This window comes from Anser brachyrhynchus, assembly GCF_964034855.1.
Source record: "Anser brachyrhynchus genome assembly, chromosome: 24".
NCBI lineage: Eukaryota > Metazoa > Chordata > Aves > Anseriformes > Anatidae > Anser > Anser brachyrhynchus.
The window spans coordinates 289,584-314,894 of NC_137717.1; the positions used below are offsets into that span (position 1 = coordinate 289,584).

At 51.2% G+C, this 25,311-nt stretch overlaps 1 protein-coding gene across 3 annotated transcripts in view; it reads left to right on the forward strand.

The window, feature by feature from the left end:
• Nucleotides 1–25,311, forward strand: part of RUNX3 (RUNX family transcription factor 3) — a 60,834-nt gene that overhangs the window by 31,091 nt on the left and 4,432 nt on the right. For 2 of the 3 annotated variants that reach the window (XM_080566884.1, XM_080566882.1), the window contains exon 5: nt 14,402–14,566. In XM_080566884.1, coding sequence (XP_080423010.1) covers nt 14,402–14,566 — 165 coding nt within the window. Of the gene's footprint in view, nt 1–14,401; nt 14,567–20,331; nt 20,493–21,128; nt 21,592–25,311 lie in introns of those variants that run through there. The other variant, XM_080566883.1, reaches the window with a different exon arrangement.

The window sequence follows — 25,311 nt, forward strand, 5'->3', positions numbered from 1 at the left end:
GCCCACAGCAAAGTGAAGAGTAGGGTTGCGCTGTGCACAGGGCTGGTAGCAGTGGTGGCTTTGGTCAAGTGCTCATGTTGGCTGTGGTTCATGAGCACCTCCTGCAAGCCATGATGCAGGCTTGCTCCCAAGTGCCCTGCTCACTCATTCGATTTTTTTTTTCTCTGCTTCATTGTGGGTTAGATCTGGAGAGATCAAGGACACTCTTTCAAGTTGACACCTTAGCTCTAAACAAATGGTGCATTGGGTGCCAAGTGTTGACATACTTTGTACAAACAGGAAGTAATAAAATATCTGAACTTCCTGTGGAATTTCCTTCTCCCCACTCCCTTCTCTGCAGTTCTTTATTTAGCAAAAACCCGACTTAGTTGAGCTGCAATCCTTGTGCAGTCTCTCGCATCCATGCCTGCTTGCAAAATAATCCACAGAAGGCAGAACATGGAAAAACGAATAGCTGGAAGCTATACAGTGATGTTTAGTCTATGGCTGGATAAATGAGAGCATCTCCAGGGCCTTCCCCCTCACACCTACCTTTTGGGTGCCTTCCCCTTCCTTTCCTACAGCTCTTCCCTCTTGCCTTCTGTCACTTCTTATCAACCCTTTTCACTTGCTGTCCTCCTCCCAGCTCACCCCTTGCAGCAATAGCTGTTTTCTGTCTTCTGAGAACTCTTGTGCAAAGTCCTTCTTTTTTCCTTCAGTGTCTTTAATTTGCTCTGACTTTTCTTGCTGCTGTTCAGTCTTCCTTAACCTCTCTGTATTAAAGCCCTTTAGCCCTTAACCCCTTGTTTCTTGTCTCCACCGCATCCCTGCTGTCCTGGCCGCTGTGAGGAGCAAAGGGCACCACAGCAGATGTGATCACCCATCCATAACGCTTGTGGGGCAGCATGTATATACCCAGCTGTGTTTGCTGGGGGTGAAAACCACCCCCCTGGCCATGAGTGGGCGTTGAGCCCTGAGTGTGGGTGCTGTGGAGGTGGGAAGGGTGCAGGGCAGCTATCCCAGGATGTCCAGAGCCCTCTCTGCTCATGTGGTGAGGGCCTGGACCGTTTGGAGTATAAGGTCTGTTCCTGAGGTTCAGTGCTGGGCAAGCTGTACACAGAGCTGGCTTTTTCGCCCGTCACTGCCCCCAACAAAAAAGCATGTGGAAGAGGGAGCAGGCACGGGGCTGAGGCAGCAGCACAGACCCACTTGCTATTACACTGTGGCTTTTACACTTCTGTCCTGAGCGAGTAATGGAAAGGAGGATGAGGGCAGGAGAGGCTGTACCTCGGTTTTCCATGCCCGAGGAGTGGGGTGGCAGTGGGGTTCCTGCCTTCCCCTCTCCCTGGCCAACCGACAGGCCCTGGCTGCGAGCAGCAAAGCAAGTGCTCATGGACGGTGAGGGCCGCTGGGCTGCAAGTTGGTGTCTGTTGCTTGTTTTGGGTGCGTGTGTTGGAGACTTGGTGCTTTTGGTGATGTCCCTGCTCGGTGTGACCACAGTAAGCATGTCCCTGTGCTGTGTGGTGTCTGCTGGGCTTGGAGTGGGAGGGGACAGATGGATCAGTGCCAGGCTTACCACCGCCTAGCAAAAGCATTTAGGCTCCCACTCCCCACCACATTGGCCCTGCAGGGATTTCCTGGCTGGGCCTATCCTGCGCAGGCACAAGGTGTCCCCTCCATGGCCACTTCTCCAAAAGGCTCCTTCCTCACATCCACTGGAAACACGTGCTGGGAGCAGAGCCCCTGCAGTGGGTGCAGCGTGTGGCCGTGGTTCTGCTGTGCCCGGAGCACCCCTTCCCCCCTCGCGCAGCACGTAGCTGGCGGGTGGAAAGGCTTCTCACCTCCCACGTTTCTGAGTTGTTTCCAAGAACCGCTGGGTTCTGCTCTGATATGTTTAAGAGCCTCGGCTGGGTGAGGGTTTCCCTCTCCGCCTGTCCCCTGCGTGTGATGTCAGTCCAAGCTGTAGCACGGCCACGCATTCTCAGCAGGGAACTCAAGAGTGTGGGGTTTGCAGAGGGTAGGAACCCTCTTTCCTGCAGACGGGAACGCTGTTCCTGTGCAAGGTGTTAATGGTAGCTCTGTCCCTGGGTCAGTGGGTGCAAGGCTGCACTCAAGCACCCCATGCATGAGGACCTCTTGGCTGCAAGCACAGGGGGGGAGAGGAGAAAAAAGACTGGCTGGTAATGCCAGGTGCCCCAAGACCCTCTGTAAAAGCATTTCTTCCAGCAGTGCCTGCACTGCCCAGGTGACAGCTGAGGAGGAGAAAGGATTGTATCAGCACTTACTTGAGATGACACATACCTTGCTGTGGCTTCTCTATCCACCTTGAAGCTGCACTGATAAAAACCAGCGCCCTGAACCACCCCATCCTGTGCTGGACCCGCCAGCCTGGACACACCTCGGCTCCGCTGCCCACACCCCAATCTCGCCGCCTCCATCTCGGTTCTCATCCCACGCCCAGCGCCTCTCTGGCCCCGGCACCTCAAACATCGGCGCCTCCACAAACCACCCTGGAAAAGCTTCTTTCTTGCTTTTATTTATTTTTAAGGTGCGTCTGAATTGATTTTCTTGAATTCTGAGGGTTCTGGGTTTTTTATTCTATTCTCAGTGGATGCTTCAGATTGAAGCAGAGAGAAAAAGGGTGCACAGGGCGGCACTAGTGAGGAAAGCGATTCCCCCCCAGAACTCCCCATCCTCATGGCTGCCAATGAGTCTGAGATTTACAGCTAGAAACAGCAAAACATGAAAACCTGTTTTATGCAGGGAAGGGAAAAGAAGTGCAATATTCCACCCCGTTAGTCAGAACAAGCTCTGTAGAGACCCCAGTATGATGGTAACGAATAGAAATCACCACGTATCTGCTATAAGATGGTGCTGTCCTAATTTGAGCCTCCATTCCTGCCAAATTTGACCTGCAGGCTTGGGACAGGGGACTGTGAGGCTGAGCACCTAGGGTTTTGCATTTGCTGTGGGCTGTGTTGGGAGGTTTCAGTACTTCAGCTTCTGTGGTTGTGGGGTAGAGTTGGTCTGTGCGTCCCTGCAGCAAGCAGTCTCCGTTCAGCACCAGGTTCGACCCCAAAACCAGCTCCACTCCCTGAGCACCTCTGTAGCCCCAGGCACGGTGGGGATTTATTTATTTGAAGATGAAGGCAGTTTGCCCAGACCTGAGGCTGTGCTGCGTGGCAGCTGGGTGAGGCCGAAGAGCTGAGTCAGCCCCTCCGTGCTCTCTGGTGTCTGGGGCTGATGCGAGGGCTGTTGGTGGCGGGGTCTTCCTCGGGGCCCCCAGTGGTGCAACTTGCCAAGCTTGTGTTGGCTTTTGCTGGGATATGGCCATCCTGTGCAAAACTGATTCCTTCACCTGCATCATGGTTTCATGCCTTAATGACTTCAATGCCATAAAAAATACAAAACTGTGTTTAATATATTGTGGCATTGGTTATTTACTTGCTGACTTCTGGTTTATAAAATATCTGGCCAGATTTCTGACTACATAGTACTTGTAGCAAAGAGCACCTCTTTAGGACTTCCCTCACTTGCACCATTTGGGGGCAAAAAAGAGAAAGATGAAGCAGAAACATTCCAGTTACCTCTAAGAAATTTGGCTGTATGGGGGTTGTACTATGAAGTTAAATGGTCCGTGCATTCACTCATCACATCCTGGCCCTGTTGTAAAGCGTGCTTCAGAGAAGGAAATTACTGGCAGCGTCGGGAGAGGAAGAGCTGCTGCCGGCGAACGGGGTGATGCCGGGCGCCTGCCCGCGGGGACGCAGCTCTGCTGCCTGCCTGCCAGCCCAGCGGTGGTTTTGGAAGGCTGATTTGAGGATGTTTTGTCGCGTGGACCTGCACTGCAGAGGGATTTGCATAAATCCACACCACGCTTCCTCCGCAAGGGAAAAAGTGTCAGTTGTCTCATGGTTTCGAAGCAAAATGAGGTGCAAGAGGGACCCGCAAGAGCTCCGCAGGGCAGTGCTGCGGGGAGGCTCAGGGAGATGTCGCCGCCCCTGGCTCTGTGAACCTGAGTGGTGGAATAAAACCTGTGGCGTTCCCATTGCAGTGACACGGGGTGTCAGCATCTGCTGCGTAGCGGACATGGTGTGAGTTAGCAAGGGATAGCTAAAACCAGCTGGGGAGTAGAAGGGAGAAGAATGCAGCCAAGCAGGGTGACAGGGTGGGGGCCAAAAAGGGGCAAGGACAAAGAGATCCTCTATTGCAATCTTACTGCGGGCAGTCTTGGGACCCTGTGGTCTGCAGCTTGCCCAGGGCCACGGCAGTGATGCCCTACGTTTGCTGCGCCTTTTGTCCTCAGAGATGTGATTTTTGTCTGGAAAGCCCTTGGAGAAGAGGTAATAAATTATTACAGGGTCTATTGCTTTTCTGCTCGAATTCATACCAGGACTTGGGCTGCGTTGTGCCAGGATTATATGGTTTCAGATCTTTATCTTGGCAGAAAGGGTTTCTCAGGGGGGATGCATGAAACTTGCCTTTGAGATATTTCTGTAATTAAAACCAGGATTGTTGCTTAAGTGCTCCCGTGGGGTGATAGTTTGGGGTATTATTAGGGTCTTTTATTTTTTTCCCCTGCTTGTCTTAAGCTAGATATAAATAAACAAATGTTTCCCAGTCTGTCCGGGAACTATTAAAAAAAAAAAAAGAAAGAAAAAAAAGACCATAAATAAATCAAACCAACAAGATCATTTAAATAAATGACCTCACCACTTCCTGGACAGTCACTTGTTGATTGTAAAACTGCTATCATTTTTTTTTTTTTAATTTAAAGTGCAGTGCTTAAACTAGGGTGATTTCCCACTTCTTGAGGCCTGTCCCCTTCCCTGGAGAGGAAAAGGAGGAAATCCTGAGTGACAGTTTCTTGCTTCCGTTATTAACTGTTTGCTCTGGATGCGCTGCGGTTTGCGAGATGAGCCCTCACGGAAGCCAAGCAGATGCTCCCTGCGCTGGCCCCTGGCCCAGGGGTGGTGCTGTCCTCGCCCTGGGCATGCTGGGCAGTCACTGGGGAGCTCTCTGGCCTCTGTTCCTGTTCTGCCACACAGATCCTGCCCCACTGGAGGCTCCTACCTGGAGGAGCAGAAAGGGCTTAGAACAGGGCATGAGATCTTCAGAGTGTCATGAAACAAAGCATGCATGTTAAATACTCAGGAAAATGCAGCGTATCCTAATGTTTTAGTTCCATTGCTGTTTTCTTTACTGTCCCTTAAAGCTGTCATCATGGGGCACTTGCATGGAGGGCGCCTCCTGCACAGAGACTGGCCTGCTCCATCCCACCCTTCCATGTCCTGTTTGCTCTTTGAATGGAGAAAAATGAAAAGCCAATGCTTGGCTGGAACAAGGGGCTGGGATGATGGCAGGGCCTTGGTGCCATCACTGCACACCCCGACCAGCGATGCACCTCCCATTCCTGCCCCATCCACCAGGTCCCTTTAATTCACCCTGGTGCACCGTTCACCAGGGGCCAGGCAGGAGGTCAGGGCTGGGGCCAGGGCTGAATCCACACAGCTCAGGTGTGAGACTCTGAGTTCATGCAGGAGTCCTTGCAAATCAGTACTTGCTGTGAAGCAGGGTTTCTCTGTTTGTATTCCCATTGCTAATGTGTTTTGATCCCAGCGGGTGAATTTGAACCCTTTGGTATCTGCTGAGACCGTCCAGGGCACTGTTTTCTTGCAGAGGCAGTTTGGGACTGCTGTTGATACATGCATCGCAAGCAATTATGTTAAACTACCTCCTCCTCTAATTTCTTATAGGTACTGCTATCCAGTTAACCCCTTCTGGGCAGAGACAAGGTGTAGGGGGAGTGAGGGTTCGGCTCCGGGTGGGCAAAAATCACTTGGGAAGAAAAGCAGACGGGCTCTGGGTTTTGGCAGGCCAGGCTGTGCAAGCCTCCGGCCCCACTTGCCCCTCAGCTGGGTACGGAGCTGTCCTGGGGCTCCCCGGCTGCCAGGGGCTCACAGAACCTTCCTCAGCAAGAGCAAAGTTTGCTCGGCTGCACCCAAAGCAGTGGGTTCACGTTGCCTGGTCCTTTGGTGCTATAGCTTGAGGCTGTAATCCCAGCCTTGAAAGAAGTATTAATAGAGCAACCAAAATTATATGGGCTCCAGTAAATTCACTCCTCTAATTATTTTATTTGGTGCTTATGGTAAATTCCACCTCTGCTTTTATAATCACCCAGTGTATAACAACTTCAAAATCATTTCACTTAAAAATGACCAATATTTTCTAAGCAAAGCAGTATTGGGAGTCAGAATAGGGAAATTATTTTTGCTTGCATTGTACAAAGAATCTTTGTTGAAATTGGTTGCAACACCTCCTGCTTTTGAATGCTTTGGAAAACCCCAGGGCATGATTCTCAGCTGAGTAGGAGAACACACCTGATCCTGGTCTGGCTTTGGAAAAAAAAAATCAGAATTGCAGACAAGACATTGATAGTGTATTCGGAAGAGATTAAACTGGAGCAAGAGTATCCTCTGGTGGATGGGGCACATCTGGAGAACAAAGTATCATTGAAGGCTACTTCCAGAAGGATGTCAGTGGTGTTTTGGTCTTGTGCACAGGGGCGAGTTGTGCCAGGTGCTGTACAAATAAATAGCAAAAGAAATTTCTGCGGAATCCAATGGGTGAACCAAGCAGAGCTGTGCAAAGGGATGAGATGGGACAGCACGCAGGTGCCAGGACCTTTCCCCCCCCAAAAAAAAGAGTATTTGTGACAAGGATGTTGGCAAGCTTTGCTCCTTCACAAGGGGTGTCCCAGCAATTTGTCCTGTATCTTATTTTACCTGTTTGTAAAGTGAATCTAATAACCTGGTGGGTAGTGGGTGACGTGGGAGCACGACGTGTATGCGGAAGTTGTTGTTGGTGAGAATTTGTTGAACTGCAGCTAGGACTGCGTCTTGCAGATTTATTGATGCATTGCAGCCCCACTCCCCTTGGGCAGGATTTGCAAACTCACGAGGACAGTGCAAAGGGTCGCAGACTGAAAGAGAGAAAAAAGTCAATGCTAAAAGGCAAGTTTTGTTTCAGGGAAGACAACAGCTAAAGGACCAGAACTATCAAACAAAACCACAAGATCACATCAGATACCAAGGCAGGACACATCTCGTTTCTCCCTCCTGAAAGAGCTTATCAGTGCAACCAATCACTTTAATGATGTGGTGGAGGGAGGAAGAAGATTTGACTCAGAATGAGATGAAATTTAGTTCCTAAGACCCTGCTCTTCTGCTGCCGGAGACCAGTCACCTGTTCTGCAATCAGCCAGAGATAAATCATATCCTGCAGCGGAAGGTGCTTAGACATGATTCTGCATTATTTTATCTTACTCTTTCCAGTGAATCTATGCACTGTAGTAGGAGAGGGGAGGGAGGAGCAGCAAAGCAGCAAGCAGAGAGCGGCCCTGGTGCCTCCAAGCTGTTGCACCAAGGATGTCGGCAGTGGGAAGGTGCCCAGCAGCCGAGAGCGGCGCCTCCTTGCTGGGGCTGCTGTTGCTCTCCCAGCTGCACGCCTCCCAAAAGCACATGCGGAGCAGACAGCTCAGCAGCATGGAGAGGTGAGCCTGTGCGTGATCCCACTGCTTTGGCTCTGGAGAAGCAGCATTGTGCAGAGGACTAGGGGTGCCATGCCGGCAGCATTGCTCTGGGGCTCTCACAGCATTGCGTTGTGAGTGCTGGTAAAGCTCGGCAGGAGCTGTAATTATCTGACATACCAGCTGGTCTCTGGAGATGGAGCTCAGGGCTCAGTCCTGGGATTGGGGCATATTAATATTCTAATGCCAGGGCTTCACTCCAGCTCTGTCCTAGGGTAAAGGGTAAATCCAATGCTCAGCATCCTCGACCTTGGGAAAGTTTGGATCTGATCTGGGTTGTGCTGTGTTACTGAGAGAACAGGACTGTCTGGCAAAAGCTCCTATATCCAGTTGTCTGCTGAATGGCCCCACAACATCAGGTGCATCTCATGTTTGTTAGCTGTAACAGAGCATACTCCTTGCACAGGTTTGAACCCAGCAGATGGTCCTCCCTGTCCAGGGCAGAGTATCCTAACCTGGGTTGCCCAAAGGAATTTGATGTGCTTGCCCTAATGGAACAGGTTATTAGATGGGAAAAACCAGCTATACTGGTACCATGCAGGTCCCATTTCAAGTTGTTAGATAGCAGGCATTAACTCACTGCCTGCTGGAAATTGGCATAAATCCACTGATCTACCTAGTGACAGCTAATATATATATGCACTTGAAAATCTGATTTCAGACTAGACTGAGGCAATACCAGCTGGATGTGCCTGAGATTTGTCTGCTTCCTCCCAAGTGCCCAGCCTTGAAATCTTTGAGTCAAGGTTTTTGCCTAATTCCATGAGAACTGGATCACAGCCCATAATTGAATTTTGCCTTCCTGGAAATGGGAGGAAATGCAGCAAAGCCAGTGAGGCTGGTAGGTTTTGCACCCTCTTATGAAAGCTGCTGTATTTCCTACAGATGTGCTCTGATCTGCTAGTTTGTGACACGTGTGAAATTTTCAGATCTTCAGTCAAAACCTTTAAAAACCTCCTAATTGACTCTGCAGTCTCAGAGCCAGATTTTCGGGGGTATTTAAGGATGGAAAAATACAGGAAAGCACTTGCGGGGTTTTTCAGCAAGGCACAAGCAGGCTAAATGCTTAAACCTAATGAATTTTACCCAGTTTGTTGCTGAGACTCCCACCAACTTTACTTGCGCTTTGAAGTACTTTAAATGTCCTTCAAATCTAGAAAGACTCAGTCTTCCTGCTGAAACCCTGGGGATGGGGAGCCCATGTTCTTCAGGGTCTGTACTGAAGCTGCATCAAAATTTGGATGTGAAGTTCCTTTCAAATTGAATGTGGGCCACAGCTCTTGCATTGCAGGAGCTGTTGGAACTGCTACCCAAGATTTCTGTTTAAACATCTGAGTTAATGCCCTGCTTTGTTTCCCTTCCAGAGGGATGAGTTTTTGGGTCTGCTGGTGCAATAAAAGGCTAGAAGTACAATAGGATTTATCAGAAGCTGCCTGCTTGCACAGCCTCCCACCACAGGGTGGACAGGGAGAGAGGCAGAGGCAAGCAAAGTCAAGGGACTAACCCACAAGTGAGAGGAGATTAAGGGCTTGCAAACCAGCTAATCAATACCAGCCTGCATATAATGAACATCTCTCCCACTGCTGTAGCTTCAGACAGTAAAAACCTACTGTAAATGCAACATATCTCTGTGCTTCCTGCCAGCTGGCCGGGAGCCAGCGTATTTCCTTCAAAAAGAGGGATATTTATTTTCATCCTTTTAGAGGCAGCCAAGTCATCTCAGACCACCACCAGCTAAAAAAGCTTTATAAATTAGCAGCCTTTTTAAAATTCTCTCCCCCACCCCCTTAAATATTATTTTCCTTTCGTTGTTCAAGTCAGTGTAAATCCTCTGCCAGAACATGCGAGCCGAGGCGCATTGCGACACACTCGCCTTTCTCTCAAAGCTGGAGAAAGACAGTAGCGGTAGTGTCTCACGAAAGCCAGAGGAAACCAAAGCAAAGACTCGCCGTGACTGATTCTCTTTCCAAATGGCGTAAGCAGGCTAACTTCAAACATGTGAATAATGAGTTATCTGTGCTTGACTTTGTTCGGCACCAAAAGAGACAGTTCCTTCTAACACTTTCTTCCTTTCCTCCTGCTCCCTCCTGTGAACTTCTTTGCTTTCAGAAGCGGGCTGAAGTAGCGCTGGCACTTGCCGGCTGCTGCTGCTCTCTGGAAATCAGCAGAGCTCTCCATCCTCTGCAGAGACATCATGCTGGAGTCCTTTCCAGCTGCTGGTGCCGTGAGCAGCCCAGCTCCGCTGCCCTGCCCTCCCTCAGTGGCCATGGGGCTCCACCACGTGCTTCTTGGATGGGCATTTCCCAAGGTGCTTGAGCTGGAGGTGGGGTTCCTGGGAAGACCTGAGGGTCATCCTGCATTGTTGGTGTGCAAAGCTGAAACCACCTGACCATCTGTTGTAAGGGACAGGCCTGATGTTCCTGTAACGCAGGCCTTTCACATGTGGCTTGTTTCTGGAGAACATGCTGGGACTTGATAGTCTAGCCGAGGCTCAGACTGGGAAAAAATTCAACGCACTGTAGAGGATTGGCATGTCTCTCTGAAATACCTATTTTGAGGGCTACAAGAGAGATTTGAAAGGTATTTTGTGCATTGAGATGGAGTTTTATCCACTGGTGATTGCTTTCTTGTGGTCTGTTCTCATGGATCTGTAGTAACTAAGCCATTAGGCTGTGCACGGCATGGCTGCACAGCTGATCCGGGTGTACTTCTCAGCTGGGCTGCTAGGGTTTGAGCAGTGCTGTGGGAGAAGGATGGTGGGAGCTGGCAGCTGTGACAAGCCCTGCTTTGAAGGGGGACATGTCGGGGGCCCTGTGGCTGCTGATGGCTCATCTCAAGCTGCTGCGGCATAATCAGAACCGAGGCACTGTGCCCCGGCCCACATTACTTTCTCCTGGTTCTTGTCTCCTCGTCTGTGGAGCTCAGGAAATGATCTGCAAATGTGTGTGTTAATGAACACACACACACATACAGCCCTGAGCTGAAATGCTCTGCATTTCCTTCGCTCCATGTTGCTGCCAGCGCTTCGCAGCAAGATGTCTGGGGAGGGCCAAGCCACTTCCCACCATCTGCTCTCCCTTCCTTTGGTAGCATGGGGTTATGGCAGGGGACGGGGACGAACGTGACACCCGAACCCCGACCTGCCCAGGGCAGAGAGCATGCTGTGCCAGCTCCCTGCCTCTCCCTGCCGTGACTCCATCTGTGCCTACACGCAGATAAACCAGGGGCCAGGACCCCAGGCGCCCCAGGGGGCTTTTCAAGTTGCCCCAGCACCTGTACTGGGCCAAATCAAATTTGCAAGCTCTTGGAATCTGGTATCATTCAAGTCATGAAGTTTCTGGAGCCCCTTTCTACCTTTGGTCAACGTTATATTCTGTACCTAAGCTGCTCTTGTTGAGCGCTGTAGACACCCCCTACAGCCTGGAAGCCCCATCCTGGCTTCCATTTCAGAAGCCGTATCAGGTTGCACACTCCTAGAAGGATGAGCAAGATCTGTTTGGGCTTTGAAAAGTTTTAATGCAGAAAGCCTGTCTTTAAATCATAGCTTTGAGGACCTGAGCTTCATTGCAGCAGGAAACACCCAAAATTTCCAGTATGCATCTTATTACTGGCTTAAAGTGTAAAACGCTCATTGTCTCTTCCAGCTGGGAAGTGTTCAGTGGGACTGTTTATTTGCTATGCTGATACAGGTCGTGTGCTTATCCCAGGAGCTGAGGTGATCTGTCAAAATTTACATCTTGTCATAGTGAATATCAGAGATGACTGACTTGGAAACTTGACCTACCTTCAAAACCCACGTTTCATTGACAAGGTGTCCAAGGTCAGCAGCCGCCATCAAGTTATAACCATAAGGCTGTTGTTTCCGTGAACACTGACCTGTGCGAGTTGGTGCTAGTGCAGCTGGCTGTGTGGCCGAGGAGGGCAGGAAGCCATGCGACGGAGCAAGGCGCTCACACTGGGGCAAATGCAATGCAAAGTCTCCAACACAACAGCAGGTTTTGTACCCAAAAATTCACTGTTCAGGGTGATGAAGACTTCTCAGACAGATTTCTGGGGCTGAGGTCTGGAGCTGTTTGAAGTCGATTGAAAATCCACCCACTGACTTTGTGAGGCTTTGAGTCAGTCCTTGGGTTAAGCTAGAAACCACCTTCCTTTTCTCTAAGGTACGAGCTATTGTTCATTTGACGGCATTGGTTTCCTCTGCATGACAGCTGTGGGTAGATGGAGAAGGGCCTTTAATGAAGCCAACCACTGCAGAAATTAAAAAGCTCAGGTTGTTCTGATGAAAGAAACCCATTAATAGCAATTCTCTCTTGCGTGACAAAGTCTGACGTCCCTAGCTCTCAGTGACAAGCGGCAGGAAGTCCTGGGGAGACAGCCTGTACCAAACAGGGTTGGTAGTCCGTGGAGCTGGTGGTTTTTAACTCGTTTGTTTCCTCATTTCGTATAGCTCAGTGCTGCCCAGCCCCAGCCCTGTTGATGGAGTTATGACACTGCCAGTGCAAACTGGAGATGGCCTGGGAGAGCCAGGAAGGGTCCTGGCCTCACTCCTCCTCTGCTCTGGGTTTCACTCCTAAATGAGAGCCAGTCTTTGCTTTGACTTACATTTGCATCAAGTTTTCTTCTTTCTTTTTGTCGGAACAGTCCTAGGTTTGGGGGTGGGGGTTGCTGGTAGTTGCTGGGTCTGCCCACAGCCCGTCCCCTTTTAAGGGGTGTGAGTACAGCACTGGTATTTACTCGAGGCTTAAAAACCCTGTGGGACTGTGCCTGTGTTCAGGCAGCGCAGGGACTGGAGCAACCACAGTGCAGCACAGTACAGCCACATGAAGCCCTTGGTTAGGTTGCATAGCGGAGTAATCTTTAAAAGCATTATCAAGATAGACATCACTTGATTTATTTTTCAATATTTTCTCCGTCACGTGCTAAACGCTACTGCAGGATTGGGTTTCAGCTGAGACAGAAGCAGGGACATTTGCATTAAATTTCTGTACAACTTGGTCTTCGCAGTCCTTTTAGCTTCTCTGCTAAGCCCTACCTGAGAAAACTGTTAAAGAAAAAACTTAAACCTATTTTTTTTCTTGTGTGTTCAAACATATATTGAAATAATAAAACGTGGGCCAAAACGAGACACCTCGCTGCACACACTTTCCCCCTTGGGGAAAACACAAACACCATGTGAGTTGCTGCTTGTGTGTCTCTGAAGGCCCTCAGATAAGACAGAGATGCTTGAGGTCTAGGGGCTCACAAAGATTAGAAGAGATCTTTTATGGTGTTGATTTGAGGTTTCCTTGGTTTACTTCACACAGCAGGGAAAATGCATTTTCAAAATACCATTGGGTTTTGCTTTCTGCTGGGAGTCCTTTCATAGCAAGTTCTGCTCTTTGGCATCGGCACGTTCTTGTTGGGGCTGAAGTTTTGCTTGGGAGCAGCCTGGGGACGGTGGAGCTTGGGGCTGGTGCAGCCTCGCAGGGTGCTGGGGTGCAGTGGAGTGGCCCTCCTGCAGTCACGGCCGTGCCCTCCTGGCTGAGCCACCCGGCACCTCCATGAGCAGCCTGTGAGGGTGGCCCCAGCACGACAGCCAAGCGGAGGCAAGATCAGAAGATACCAGACGCCAGGTTTAAGGAGGGGAAGTCTGGGGACTTTCTGCGACTTTGCTATAAACTGACACTGAGCTCACGCTAAGCAGATGTGAGGGAGGAGGGTTGGGGAGGGACATGCAAGCAAGAGGCGGCTGTGTTTTGTGCCTCTTGAGTGTGGCAGCATTGCTGTTCTTTCTAAAAGCCACGGAGATCTCAGCTGGGTGGGTGCCGGGCCATAGAGCTGATTCTGGTAAGGTGCAGCTCTCAGGAGAGCCTCCCATTTCCTTCCCAGCCCCTCTCTGGCCTCCCTGCCAGCCTGCACGCTTCTGGTGCCCTGAGCTCTGTGCTTGGCTATGCCGAGATCAGGTGTTTGCCACCTCGCGGAGGTCCTTTTGTGACTGGCATAAAGAGCCAGGGACACTGCGTGGCTGCCTGGCTGCGGCAGGTGAGGAGTGACGGAAACCCAAGGGCTGAACCCAGCACTGGTTCAGAACATAAAGCTGAGGCAGCTCCGGCCTCGCTGGAGGCCCTCCAGCTTTGTGCGGGTGTAACTGAGACTGGAATCCAGCCCAGAGAGAGTGAAGCCGTTCAGTGATGATTAATATAGTAAAATGCGAAAGTTATGTATCAAGTGTATTTCATGCGCCTCTTGCCTCAGGCCAATTAGCATAAATTTAATAGTTATTGCCCTGTTCCAGCAGCTGCTACCTAAGAAGCTGGGAGTGTTTTACAAACGCTCATTAGTTGCTGCCCTGCCTCAGGGAGGTAGGTGAATAGTCTCCCCATTTTACAGGCTTAGGAGAAGAGGAGCGGAGAAGCAAAGTGACACATCTGAGGTGCAGTGCCATGGGTGGCTGTTCCCGGCCCCTGCAGCCCCCTTGGCTCTGGCCACATAGGCTGGGCAGAGCCAGGCAGGGGTCTGCAGAAAGAGTTTTCCCTGGATGCCCTGAGCAAATGCTGTAGAAAATATTTCAAATGCAGCATTTCCCTTGCTGGCTTCCCAGCCACAGCAGTGCCAGGAGAGAGGCCTTCTCCCACCTCGCGTGTGTCCCCCGTCCCTCACTGGGAGCAGGCGAGGGGGGCGCAGGCTGGTGGCTTGGGAATGGCACACGGAGCCTGTCTCCAGGCCCCCACCGCATATCAGCCCGGCCAGGCCGCCACGAGGACCAGGGCTGCTGTGCTGACGCTGTGCTTAACAGAACACTTCAGCCAAAGGGGAGCTGAGCAGACACCAGCCTCTCTTATCGTGTTCCAGGGCACAGGCAAAAGCTGGAAGACCAAACCAAACCCTTCGCTGACCGCTACGGGGAGCTGGAACGGCTGCGCCAGTCCATGAGAGTCACCCCGACGACACCCAGCCCTCGCGGATCTCTCAGCACCCCAAGCCACTTCGGGTCACAGGCCCAGACTCCAATACAAGGTACCAGCCACGCACCAGCCTGGCGTCGTGCAGCCGGGACAGCCGCAGGGCTCAGGGATTGGGCCGGGGTGGGTGGGACCGGGATCTTGTCACCAGGAGCTTTCTTGCACCTGCTGAGTAAGCAGACGTCTGCTGAATTGTAAACCCAGGAGATTTCACCGAGTGCACCATTAGGTATGGGGTCTGAGGTAAAACTGAGGAGTTTCAATAGGAATGCAAGGGAGACCTAGGCATGCTTTGAATTCGGTAGCTTCTTTGATATGAAGGCACCCGCGCAGACAGTTAAGCATCAGCAAGAAAAGGGTGTATTATACTTTACATGGTAATCCAAGTGGTTTCTTATCTTGTTGCATTGTGTTTATGCCAAGTCTGGTGATCCATCACCTAACTCCAGCATAATTCCCCACATGTATGCACACCTGCATGGGCGCATGCGTGTGTGCACACACAGGCTTCGCTCTTCCCATATTTGCAATCAGCATAGCTGAGCCCTCGGGCACTCCCTGTGAGTCTGCATTGTCACTTTTTGCCAGGACAGTGGTAGGAACTGCTACCAGTCCTTCGGAGAGTTACCGGTGAGAGGTCAGTCTGCTAATCCCCTGCATTTGAATTTCATCCCCAAAATAGGCATTGCATTTGAAAATATCCAGCTGCCTTGCAACTCCCAGCTTGCTGCACTTCACAGCAAAGCCAGACACTACCATGATGTATTAAATGAGTCTGTCCTCCCATCTGCACATTGCCCGTGATCCTTTTCCATGCATTTTTAATCTTGGTGTAGTTTTCCTTTGAAAATCAGCAGAAGTACTAACAGAGACTTAACAGATATTAATTAAGCAGACTGTATTTTGAGTTTTGGTGAAAAGTTGTGCCTCTTGGAAGGTTTTGGGCTGAAAAGTTTCAAAAGCTTTTATTGCGTTTTCAGAAGTGACGTAGATGTTTGAAAACCTCAATGTCATTGGCAAAGGAGGGTGTCTCAGGCACAAAAACATGTTTGAAAACGTTACCAAACTGTAAAAGCTACCACACTCCTCCCAACCCGAAATTACAGTGAAAGCTTAATTTATTTCTCATTGAAATGCAAATCTTTATGCTTGGAATTTTCATTGATATTAGCACAGTTTATGAGAAGAACATAGGCATTTTGTGTAGGATCATCTTTTGTTTTTTAAAAGGAGAGAGTTTTATGGACTCAACTCATTGGCTGTACAATAAAAAGAGTCTTGGAAGGGGGGAATGCATATTTTAAATTAGCACAGTCCCCTGTAGCGTCAGAAACCCAAAGAGTGTCATTTGGAGCAAAGAGTCAGGTGATGACACAAATTCAAAAAGAAAAATGAAACTGGCCACAAGTTACCGCCTGTGCCAAATTCCCAAATGTCAAGTGACAGCAGGAGTGGAGACACACAAAATTAGCCATCTAAAATCATTCCTGCGGAGCATATCCAAAGTACCAGGAATGCTGCAAAATGCAGTTTGTGCACGCTCTGCTCTTGGCTCTGTTGTTTCCAAGTTGGAGGAACTGTCTTAAAATTTCTGTGGGTTCTTACCAGCGTAACTGGGAGCAGAATCAACTTAGTAACTTTAATCCCAACTGTGTCCTTTTGACACAACTCTAACTATAACCAATAATAATAATAAAACCCTTTTTCTCTCACACACACAGCTTATTCACAAAGATCGTAATTTTTACCCAAGCAAGTGGAGCCTAACCCATGCCAAGAATAACACGAGAGTTAACAGGCCTGTAATTCTCACGACTTGGCACATTCTTAGGTAACACACATGAGAAGCCGATTAGCAAAAGCATAACGAGATACCGGTTAGGAGGGACGAATGGGGCAGGCTGGAGTTCACCCATCCCCACTGCCCCTCACCTGGGTTCTTTGAGCCTTAATGTCCTCAGTGTCCTCGTACCCCCGTGTGGGGGGGGCAGCTCTCCCTCCGTCAACCAACTTGCTGGCGTTGGTTGGCCTCCCAGTTCTGCTGACCTAGTGGTTTGCATGAGTGCTTCCTAATCCGCTTCTGGCAAAACCTGGCCAGTGAGCTGGGATGCCCAGAAACAGCCTCAGCCACCGAGGTGGGAATCAGGCACCTCAGCTCCTTGAGCTCAGTGCCTGGAGTTTGTTCTTTGTAGCAGACAGGAATGTAGGAGATAGGATTCCTCTTTCAGAGGAATTAGGGTCCTCTGGAGATTCATTTGCTCTGGATGTGTCCGATCTTTCCACCCCAGGAGTGAAGGCCATGTGGCCACAGTGGAGATCACAGCAAGGACAGTGGTGTAAATGGAGGAGGAATCTGGCCCTCAGCCATTTGCAGGAATTTCAGTAAAGCAGCCCCTGGAGGTTATAAATAGCCCCCATGTAAAATGATCATCCTGAGGTTAAATGGTCTCAAACCAAAAACCTCCTGGTAAGAGAAAACCAATCGTTTCTGAAGGGCATGCCAGGAAGCACAGGAGGAGAGTGTGCTCAGTGCCCCGGCCGAGCGGGTCAGATTCTGCTCTCGCACTGGTTTCCCGCTGCCCAGTGCGAGTTTACTGCAGCGGCTCTAGTCTTACCTTACCCCTTGCAGATGAGCAGAGAATCATTATCTTCCCATGCCTGCCTGCAAATGGGACAGACGTTTTCAGCCTTGCACATGCCAGATTTGATAGCCATTTCCACTGCTCTGGGGAGAGAAAATGAGTGACCTGAGTGCAGCTGTGGTGAGAATGGGCAGGTGGGACAGGCATACCCACACCCAGCATCAGCTGGCACTCTTTCCTGGCTGCAGCAGAGCACAGCCGTTTGCCTCCACTGAGGATTTGGCCCAATACTTCTCTAGTGAGGTCTGGAAAATCTGAGGTTATGAAATCCCGGCTCTCCCGTCTCTGCAGCGAGACACCAAGCTGTCATTAGGATGGCTTGAAATGGTTCCTTATTATGGGGCACGCGATGCCAGAGCCTTGCGTGCTTACTTCATTGTGAGTTTTGTCTTCTAGTTTAAAAAAATCAAGGAGCTCTCAAAAGTGAAGCAAGATGTTAAAGAAACTTGCTTCTGCGCGCCTTTGGCTGCTTCTCAGGGCCCCCTTGCTCTGGGGAAGTGGGACTGTGACAGACACACATCCTCCTGGGGAGAGCCGAGATGCTCCCAGCAGCCCCCTATTCTCTGCGCGATGCCTCGTCCTTCCTATGTTTCAGCAGTGGTTCATGCTGAAGCGTTTTATTCCCATTGCAACAGAGGAGGACCGCCCACGCAGCCGGCTCCTGTGTTCTAGCTTTGCGGTGGAAACATCTTCAATCACTCAAAAGCAATTGTGTGCGTTGTCCAGCAACATGTAGGGGTCTTGTGTACATGAGGACAATTGCAAAGTGATTTTAAATTTGATCTACTCAGTAACAGAGCAAGCTGTTTTGATTAATGCACTTAACATCCCCTTGCACACGCTTCATATTGCTCCAGCGAAACCAAATTCCCTTGACTTCCCAGGGAGAACAGTAAATGCTGGATCCTTTTGCCGACTCCATCCTGCCTCTCCCAGCCTTAGTGTCTGCTAAACGGTTTTGGAGACATTGTGCTGGTGAAGAGCTTTCAGATCTCCTGATCTGGAAACAGCTCAGCTTTAACCAGTTACATTTGCAATCTATTACTTAAAGCCAGTGCAACATTTTTAACACAGGCCAGTCATCAGCAGAATGCTTCACCATATGCATTTAAAGTAAAATCTCTCTCTCTCCTTTTCTTTTTAAATATACATTTTAGAAGTATTATATTACTTTTAAGAAGCCTCTTGGCATAGGCAGCAAGTGCCCTATTGTTTCCGAAATGCAACGTGGCTGCTCTGAGGTTAAGTCCTGAATTATGGGCCCAGCAAATACCCTGAATTGCTGCTTCCTAATCCCTGTCCAGATCGACTTATGGTTTCTTTAAAATATCCGTTTCTTAATGGATAAAAACATTCTACCATGGGCAGAGGCTAAATTGTTTCCAAAGGAAGCTAGGCAAGCATTAGTGGGAAGAAAACATATTGTGGGATTCAGCTTCAGCCTCAAAGGAAGGAACATGCTTAAGATGGGTTTCCTGCCTCCTCTCAGGCTCTGAATGCTTCTGTGCCTGTCTTCAAACTGCTGTTCTCCTCCTCTCAATTGCATTTGCCTGCTGTTCAATGGATGTCCCTTAAATGAATTTGTCGGGTAATGGTCAAAGATGAAACACAGGCCAGCGCCAGTCGGGAGCTGAGGTGCTGCAGTTCGAAATAGAAGGCAGGTGCACAGCAAGACCGGCTGGCCTTGCCTTGGGCTCCGGGGCAGCTGCCCTGCCTTCGGCAGGGGTTCAGGCTGTGCCGGGACCCATGGGAGCTGTGCCGGGACCCGCAGGGGCAGCACCAGGCTGGGCTGCGGCACAGGAGCGGCGGAGCAGGGCGGGCACCCGGGCGCCTCTCGCCCCCACCGCTGCCGAGCTGCAGTGGGTTTCCCATGGCAGGCCGGCCTGGCCCAAACCTGCTCAGCAGGCAAGGTGGTCTAGCTGCAGGCTGGGTTGTAAATTCAGCTACTTCCTTTTATGTAGTCAGGGCTTGTTAATTTTTTTTTAATACCCTTTGAATACAGGTAAAGAGCAAAGCACGGGCAGGCCAGAGGGAGTGCCTGCAGTCAAGGTAGCGCTCCCCATCCAGCCCACCCACCCGCCCAGCCAGCACCGTTAGCTCACTCCTCGTCTGCGCGGGACTGAGCAGCAGCGACTGAGGCTGATGCAGCGCGTGCCAGGCAGGGGCGCAGGGCAGAGCTGGGCTCGGGGATGGCGAGGAGAAGTGAGGGGCCTGGCGAGAGGGGAAGCTGGAAGAGCGTGGCTTGTTTAGTCTAGCAAAAGGCAGGCTGGGAGTGGAGCTGATTGCTCTGTGTAAATACATCCAGGGCATAAACATCAGGGAGGGAGAAGAGCTAATGTAAGCTATGAAGGACAGTGCTGGCACAGGAGGTGGGGCTGAACTGGCCCTGAAGAAGCCCACGCTGGATTTTAGAAGCGGGGTCCTCCCCAGAAGGGCAGGAAGGGTGCAAGGAATGGCTGGGACAGGGTAAAAGCATGGACCTTGAAGACTTTGCAGAGGAGGCTGCAATGCAGTGTGTGGGTCAATGAGCCAGGAGCTCCTGGGGACATCCCTGCCTCCAGCCCTGCTCTCCTGCAGAGGCTGGGGGCTGTTGCCCAGCGTATCTGGGGCCCGACTGAAAGTGCCGGGGGAGGACCGAGGGGAGCATCGTTGGCTGGTTTGTGATGCTCCTGTGGTAGGTTTGGGGGGCTGGGTCTGTCTGCACAGCAGCACGCTGTACTTGAAGAGAATGAGAAAACTGAGTAGCAAACGTGTTCGGCGATCTTGAGGTGGTGCTTGGCGATGCTGTGATAAGCGACGTGTGTTGTTGTGTTTTGGTTTGGGTTTTTTTTCAGGCTCTGCAGAGGAAGTACTAGCACCCAGTTTGTGAGCCGGTTATATCAGATACAGAACAATTGCTCCATGGGTGTGTAACAACGGATGCTGTTCACACCCTCATTTTTTTTCAACACCTCCCCCCTCCCCCAAAATAAATTTCACTCTATTTTTCGTGGGGCAGGAGGAAGGGGCTGTTTCTTTTTTAGTTATCTCTGACTGTGAAAGGAATGAACTTGTTCACATATGTGACAGAGGCGTGAGAGCGTGCCTGCGTGCGTGGGTGGGGAGGAGAGCAGCGCCTTTTCTAGAGATGAGCTGGGTCTTCAGAGATTGAATGCATCTTGTGCACCTTCCCTTACAGAGCAGATTCTCTTCGTCTTTGGCCACCTGCCTCTTCATGCTCCCAGATGGAGCCGCTATGATCAGGGGAAGGAAGCAGAGAGGAAGAGAGGTCAGAAAAATGCCGAAAACAACTTAGAGGTCCAAGCATCACAGAAACTAGTAGAGAAAAAATAGCAGAAGGTATATACAGAGAGAGAATTTCTGTCCCCGCTCCGTCTTGCGTATGCATGCATATTATATACATAAGCATAAAGTATCATTAGTGTTTACATTGTTGTCAATCATCATGGCATAAGACAGGAAAGGAGGTTTCTTTACCCCGGGGCTAGATTTTTCATGACAATTTTGCAAGGCACGTATATGTATATAAATAAAACGGTGATATATGGCCAGGCTGCAGATATTTATATATTCTATATACATAGAGAGTTCTGTACTATCGATTTCCTTTTAAATTTCCTTTATCCTCTCTGTGTTCCACATGCTATATGTATTTGTGTATGTTGTATAGTATACGCACAAGCTTAGGTTTATTGCTGACTTATTGAATAAGCCACTGCATGTTCTCCACATCTCTAAAATGGGGATCAGAGAGTAGTATCTGGAGTGATGTGGAATTGCTCAGGTTCCATGCATCACTGCACATCCCTAGCTAATCTGATAATCTTCTCGTACAGCTGTACATTGGGCGTCAGCGGTGTGCTCTGTGCACGTGCCCTGGGTGAGCTTATCATTTAGTTGTCCCTCAGAGCTCTTTCCATGATGTGGCACTGAAGAGGTCCTGACATAGCTTTTCTTGCCCTTTTCTCTCTCCAGACAGAACAGACATTTTCTGGGTTATGAGGCAGTGGAAGCCCTCGCTGATCTGATGGGTTGTACGCACTTCGGTGCTGCTGGTCTTTAAAACCACTTGCAGGGTGCATTGCCTCGGCTCCACGTGGGTTTCCAGGGGACTCTGAGCAGACCCCCCAGTCTTGACCCGGCATGGGCACAGGAACCCATTTCAGTCCATCCAAGAGAGCTCCCAAACCCAGCATGGTCTTAAGGGAGGAGGCTGAACACACCCAGACAACACTCTGTGGTCTCCAAGCCAGCCTCCCCACCTCCACGCTCACCGCCAGCCCGCGCCGCCCTGCACAGCTCCACCACGAACCTGCCGAGCTCTGCTCCCATCGCAAAGGCGCTCAGATGCAGCTCTTTGCCTTTTTCTCCCTGCTGTTCAGCCAAGAAAAGGCTTGTATCGCCTCTGAGGTGAAAATAAAGCTGCTGTGTCACTTGAGCACAGTTGTTTTATCTGGAAAGAGGCTGAGCAGCTTTGAAAGCCTATTTCTATGAGACTCTGCAAGTGGGTGCACAAGGGGGTGTGGGGGTCCTCAAAAAGTGCAAATTGCAGCTGCACAATTAAGTACTGGGGTGTGTCCCAGCCTCAGGGTCCCCTGGGCAGCGCAGCCCTAACAAGGAGACAGTGGCATTACTAATCAGGGCTCTGACCTTTACATGGCTTTTATTTAATACACATTCCACACTTCCCCAAACTCCTATCCAAAACATTGACATTTCCGCTGATAGATTGGGTCAGATTTTGGAGTAGTTGGGGGGGCTCAATTCACTCTTACAATGGTTAAATTCTTACAGCTAAATGGGCTTATTCAGTTAGTGCAGCAGCTGGTGTGATTTCGAGAAGAAAATAAACATTTCCTTCAAATATTTTGATTGGCAACTGGACAACCGAAATACTCAAGCCCAGATTGCCAGGGTCCAAAAAAGCAAATGGGGGTTGGACGGCGAACAAGGCAGGCAAACCGTAGTAAATCCTGCGAGGCAGTGCTACCACGCAGATTGTGCTTGCGAAGCGCTCAGCTCTGCGCGCGCTGGGAAGGAGGCACCGAGATGTGCGCTGCCGGCTGTGACTTCAAAGGGCGCGCAGGGCCCAAAGGCGCAACTTCACCCGCTCCTATTCCCCGGGCGTTCGCTTAGTGCCTCGCTCGCTCCGGATTGCCGCTCGGTAGCTGGATGAGCGTAACAGAGGGCTGCTTTGTTGCCGAGCTAGGTGGTTGCGGAGGGGATGGAGGGCGATGTTTCGCCTGGGCGTCGCCGCGGCTGTCCCTGCGCCCCCCGTTGTCCTTCCGCAGCGCGGCCCTCCTCGGACCCGGGGCAGGAGGCCCAGAGCCCCCGGACGGGGCGGCTGGGGCGCGGCTCTGGCCCGCACAGAGCCGAGCGGAGCTGGGCTCCCCGCCGCCAGGGGCCCAGGGGCCCGGGGACGGAGCTCAGCACCCGCCGGTGCCGGTGCCGGTCCCCGCCGGCGGCTCCCCCCCGAGCCCGGCGCGGCCGCGGCTCCCTCTGGTGGCGCCTCCTGCCGCGGGCCCGGGGCCGCTGCCCCCTGCTGGAGGCGGGACGGCCCCGGCCGGGCTCCCCCGGGGGCGGGACGGGACGGGACGGGACGGGACGGGACGGGACGGGACGGGAAGGGGAGGGGAGTCCCCGAGTGCTCCTGGCGGTGCAGGAACGCCGGGGCCGCCGGCACGGGGCTGGCGGCTGGTTACCGCTGCCTGACTTCAACAGGGAAGGCCAACGCCTCCCCGACGGCACGGGAACGGAATAGACAGGTGGGGTTTGGGTTGGTTGGTTGGTTGTTTTAGCCTCGGATTGGCGGGGGAAAACCGGAGCTTTGTTCTGGGAGAGCCTTCAAGCCCAAAGCCCGGCGTGGATGAAAGCGAGCCAGCCGCGGCCTCCCAGAGCCTGGCCCCCGGGGGGTCCCGCAGCAGCCTCCCTGGCCTCGGCTTCACGCCACGGGGACATCCATCTTGCTGGCACGGGTGTGCGCGGCACAGGGATCTGCTCCCAAAGGGATTTCCCCGCGTGCGCATCCCCACGCACGCTTGCTGTGCGGAGCACGGCCCGGCAGTGCTGCGCGGGTGCCTCACATCTGCAGCACGCGGGGCTGGGGGCGAGGCGAGCTGCCGAGGAGCCGAGTCCAAAGCCCGGCACCCACAGAGCTCACCCGCTGCCTGCCGCTGTGCCCAGGCCATAGCTGGAGAGTTTCTAGCCCTGTTGGTATCGCTGTGCTTTGCTCTCCATGCATGCAGCCTGCAATTAACACTCTCACAAGCTTGTGTCTAAATTAGTACCAAATACCAATTGCCAAATGTTGCACATTCAGTCCAATAAAACATAGCCTTTAAAAAACCCTTTGAGCGTGTTATAGAGGAAAAGGGAAATGTGCCCTGAGCGCTTGTGTTTTATTTCAATTTACATTTTTCTGGACTATTATATAAGGGCACATTAAAGCTAACGAAGGAACACAGTCTGATCACTGGACATTGTCAGCTGCTCTGGGGAAGGTGCTGAGCAGCACCCTGGGTTTTTGGGGCTGGGGGGGTGGTGGTGGAATTTGGAGCCTGCTCTCTCTGTGTGTGTAGCAAAACAGTCTTGCCCTTTTCCTGCAGTGACCAGGCTGCATGCTTGTAAGGAGGTATTCAGAAGATGGTCTTTTTTGGGTCTTTCCCAGGTTCAGCTGGGATTTTTGTCCTGTGGTCCTAGCTGATCCTTGCTGAAGCTCAGGGCTCTGCTCAAATTGCTTCTTGCAGCAACGCTCTTCAAACCTCACCTCGCAGCACCTGACAGCAGTGCTCATGCTGCTTTTGCACTAGCATGGCTTTGGGATGGGGAAGAGTGTCCTGCTGGCAAGCTGAGATGCGAAATAAGCTGTGAGCTTTTTCCGCAGTGTAGCTCTTTTCCAGCCAGCCCAAGCATGCTACCCCTCTGCATAGCACACAGGCTGGATGGAGCCACGGGTGTGTGCAGAACAGTGCGGTTCATGACAGCTTTGAGCTGCTCCTCTCTTATCTCACACCAAAGCCGCAGCCACGTTCACAAACCAGGTGCTCCCCTGCCTTTCTCCTCCATGGAGCCTGCGTGGGAAGGCAGGCGCTGCCGATCGCCCGCAAACGGCTGGAGGGGAGGGTGGTTCCTCCCCTCCACTGCTCCCCTGCTGCAGGACTCACCTGGACCAGAAAGGGGCTTCAGGTCAGATCCCCTCCCTGTCTGCTCCTCCAGAGCATGCCCTTGCCACTAGTTAGCTAGAAGGGCTTAGCTCAGGTCTTTTTTTTCCTGGGGAAATGCTGCAGGGACTGGTACACCAGCCCTGAGAATTTAAAAATGCTTCGGCATAATAAATATATATATATTATACACATCCCTATGCATACACAGCTAATATGCAATCATGTCTGTGTGTGTCTCTGTATATGCACGCACATATATAAAAATAACAAGCATTTCTATCATACTCATCTCACACATTTTTCTTCTTCTGAGTTGATTCAAAACCCGGCCTATGTGACAGACAACCAACAACTAATAGTCTTTCTGGCTAGGTTTGCTCTTTAGAGATAGGCAAGCTTTTGTGCGCCTGCTCTGAGCATCATAAATATTCTCATGTGCTGCAGACTCTGGCACAGCAGAATTTTCCCCCTACTTTGGAGGAGTGTGTCTCATCCTGCAGAACGTGGGGAAGAGGTGGGCCTGCAGAAAAATCACTGAGGCCAGAGGACATCCTGCTACCAAAGCAGAAAGATGCAATATCCCTGCCTTTAACGAGGGAAAACAGTAGTCTTAGCAGTAAAGAGAAAGCCACCTCCAGCCAGCCAAGAGCTCTGAGCACAGTGCGTCAGCCAAGAACTTTGGACTGGAACTGCTCTTTCTAGAGATTTTTGTTTCATGGGTGGTGTTAAAAGGCTGAGAAAGGCACAGTAGTAGCATTTATAGCCATGCCCTCCTTCATAACCAGTGCCAGAGCTTAATGTGAGCTACTGAGGTCCAGAGGGTAGGGGTTTTGCATCTCTTCTGGGAGAGCACAGCTCATTTCTCTTTGCCTCGGGTGCCCCAAGCACAGGGCTGGGCTCCATAAGGAGATGGCACTGGTCTCAGGACAGCAGGGATAGCCACAAAACAGGCTTGAGGTCCTCACAGGATCTGCTGGCGTGGATTCCCCTCTCTG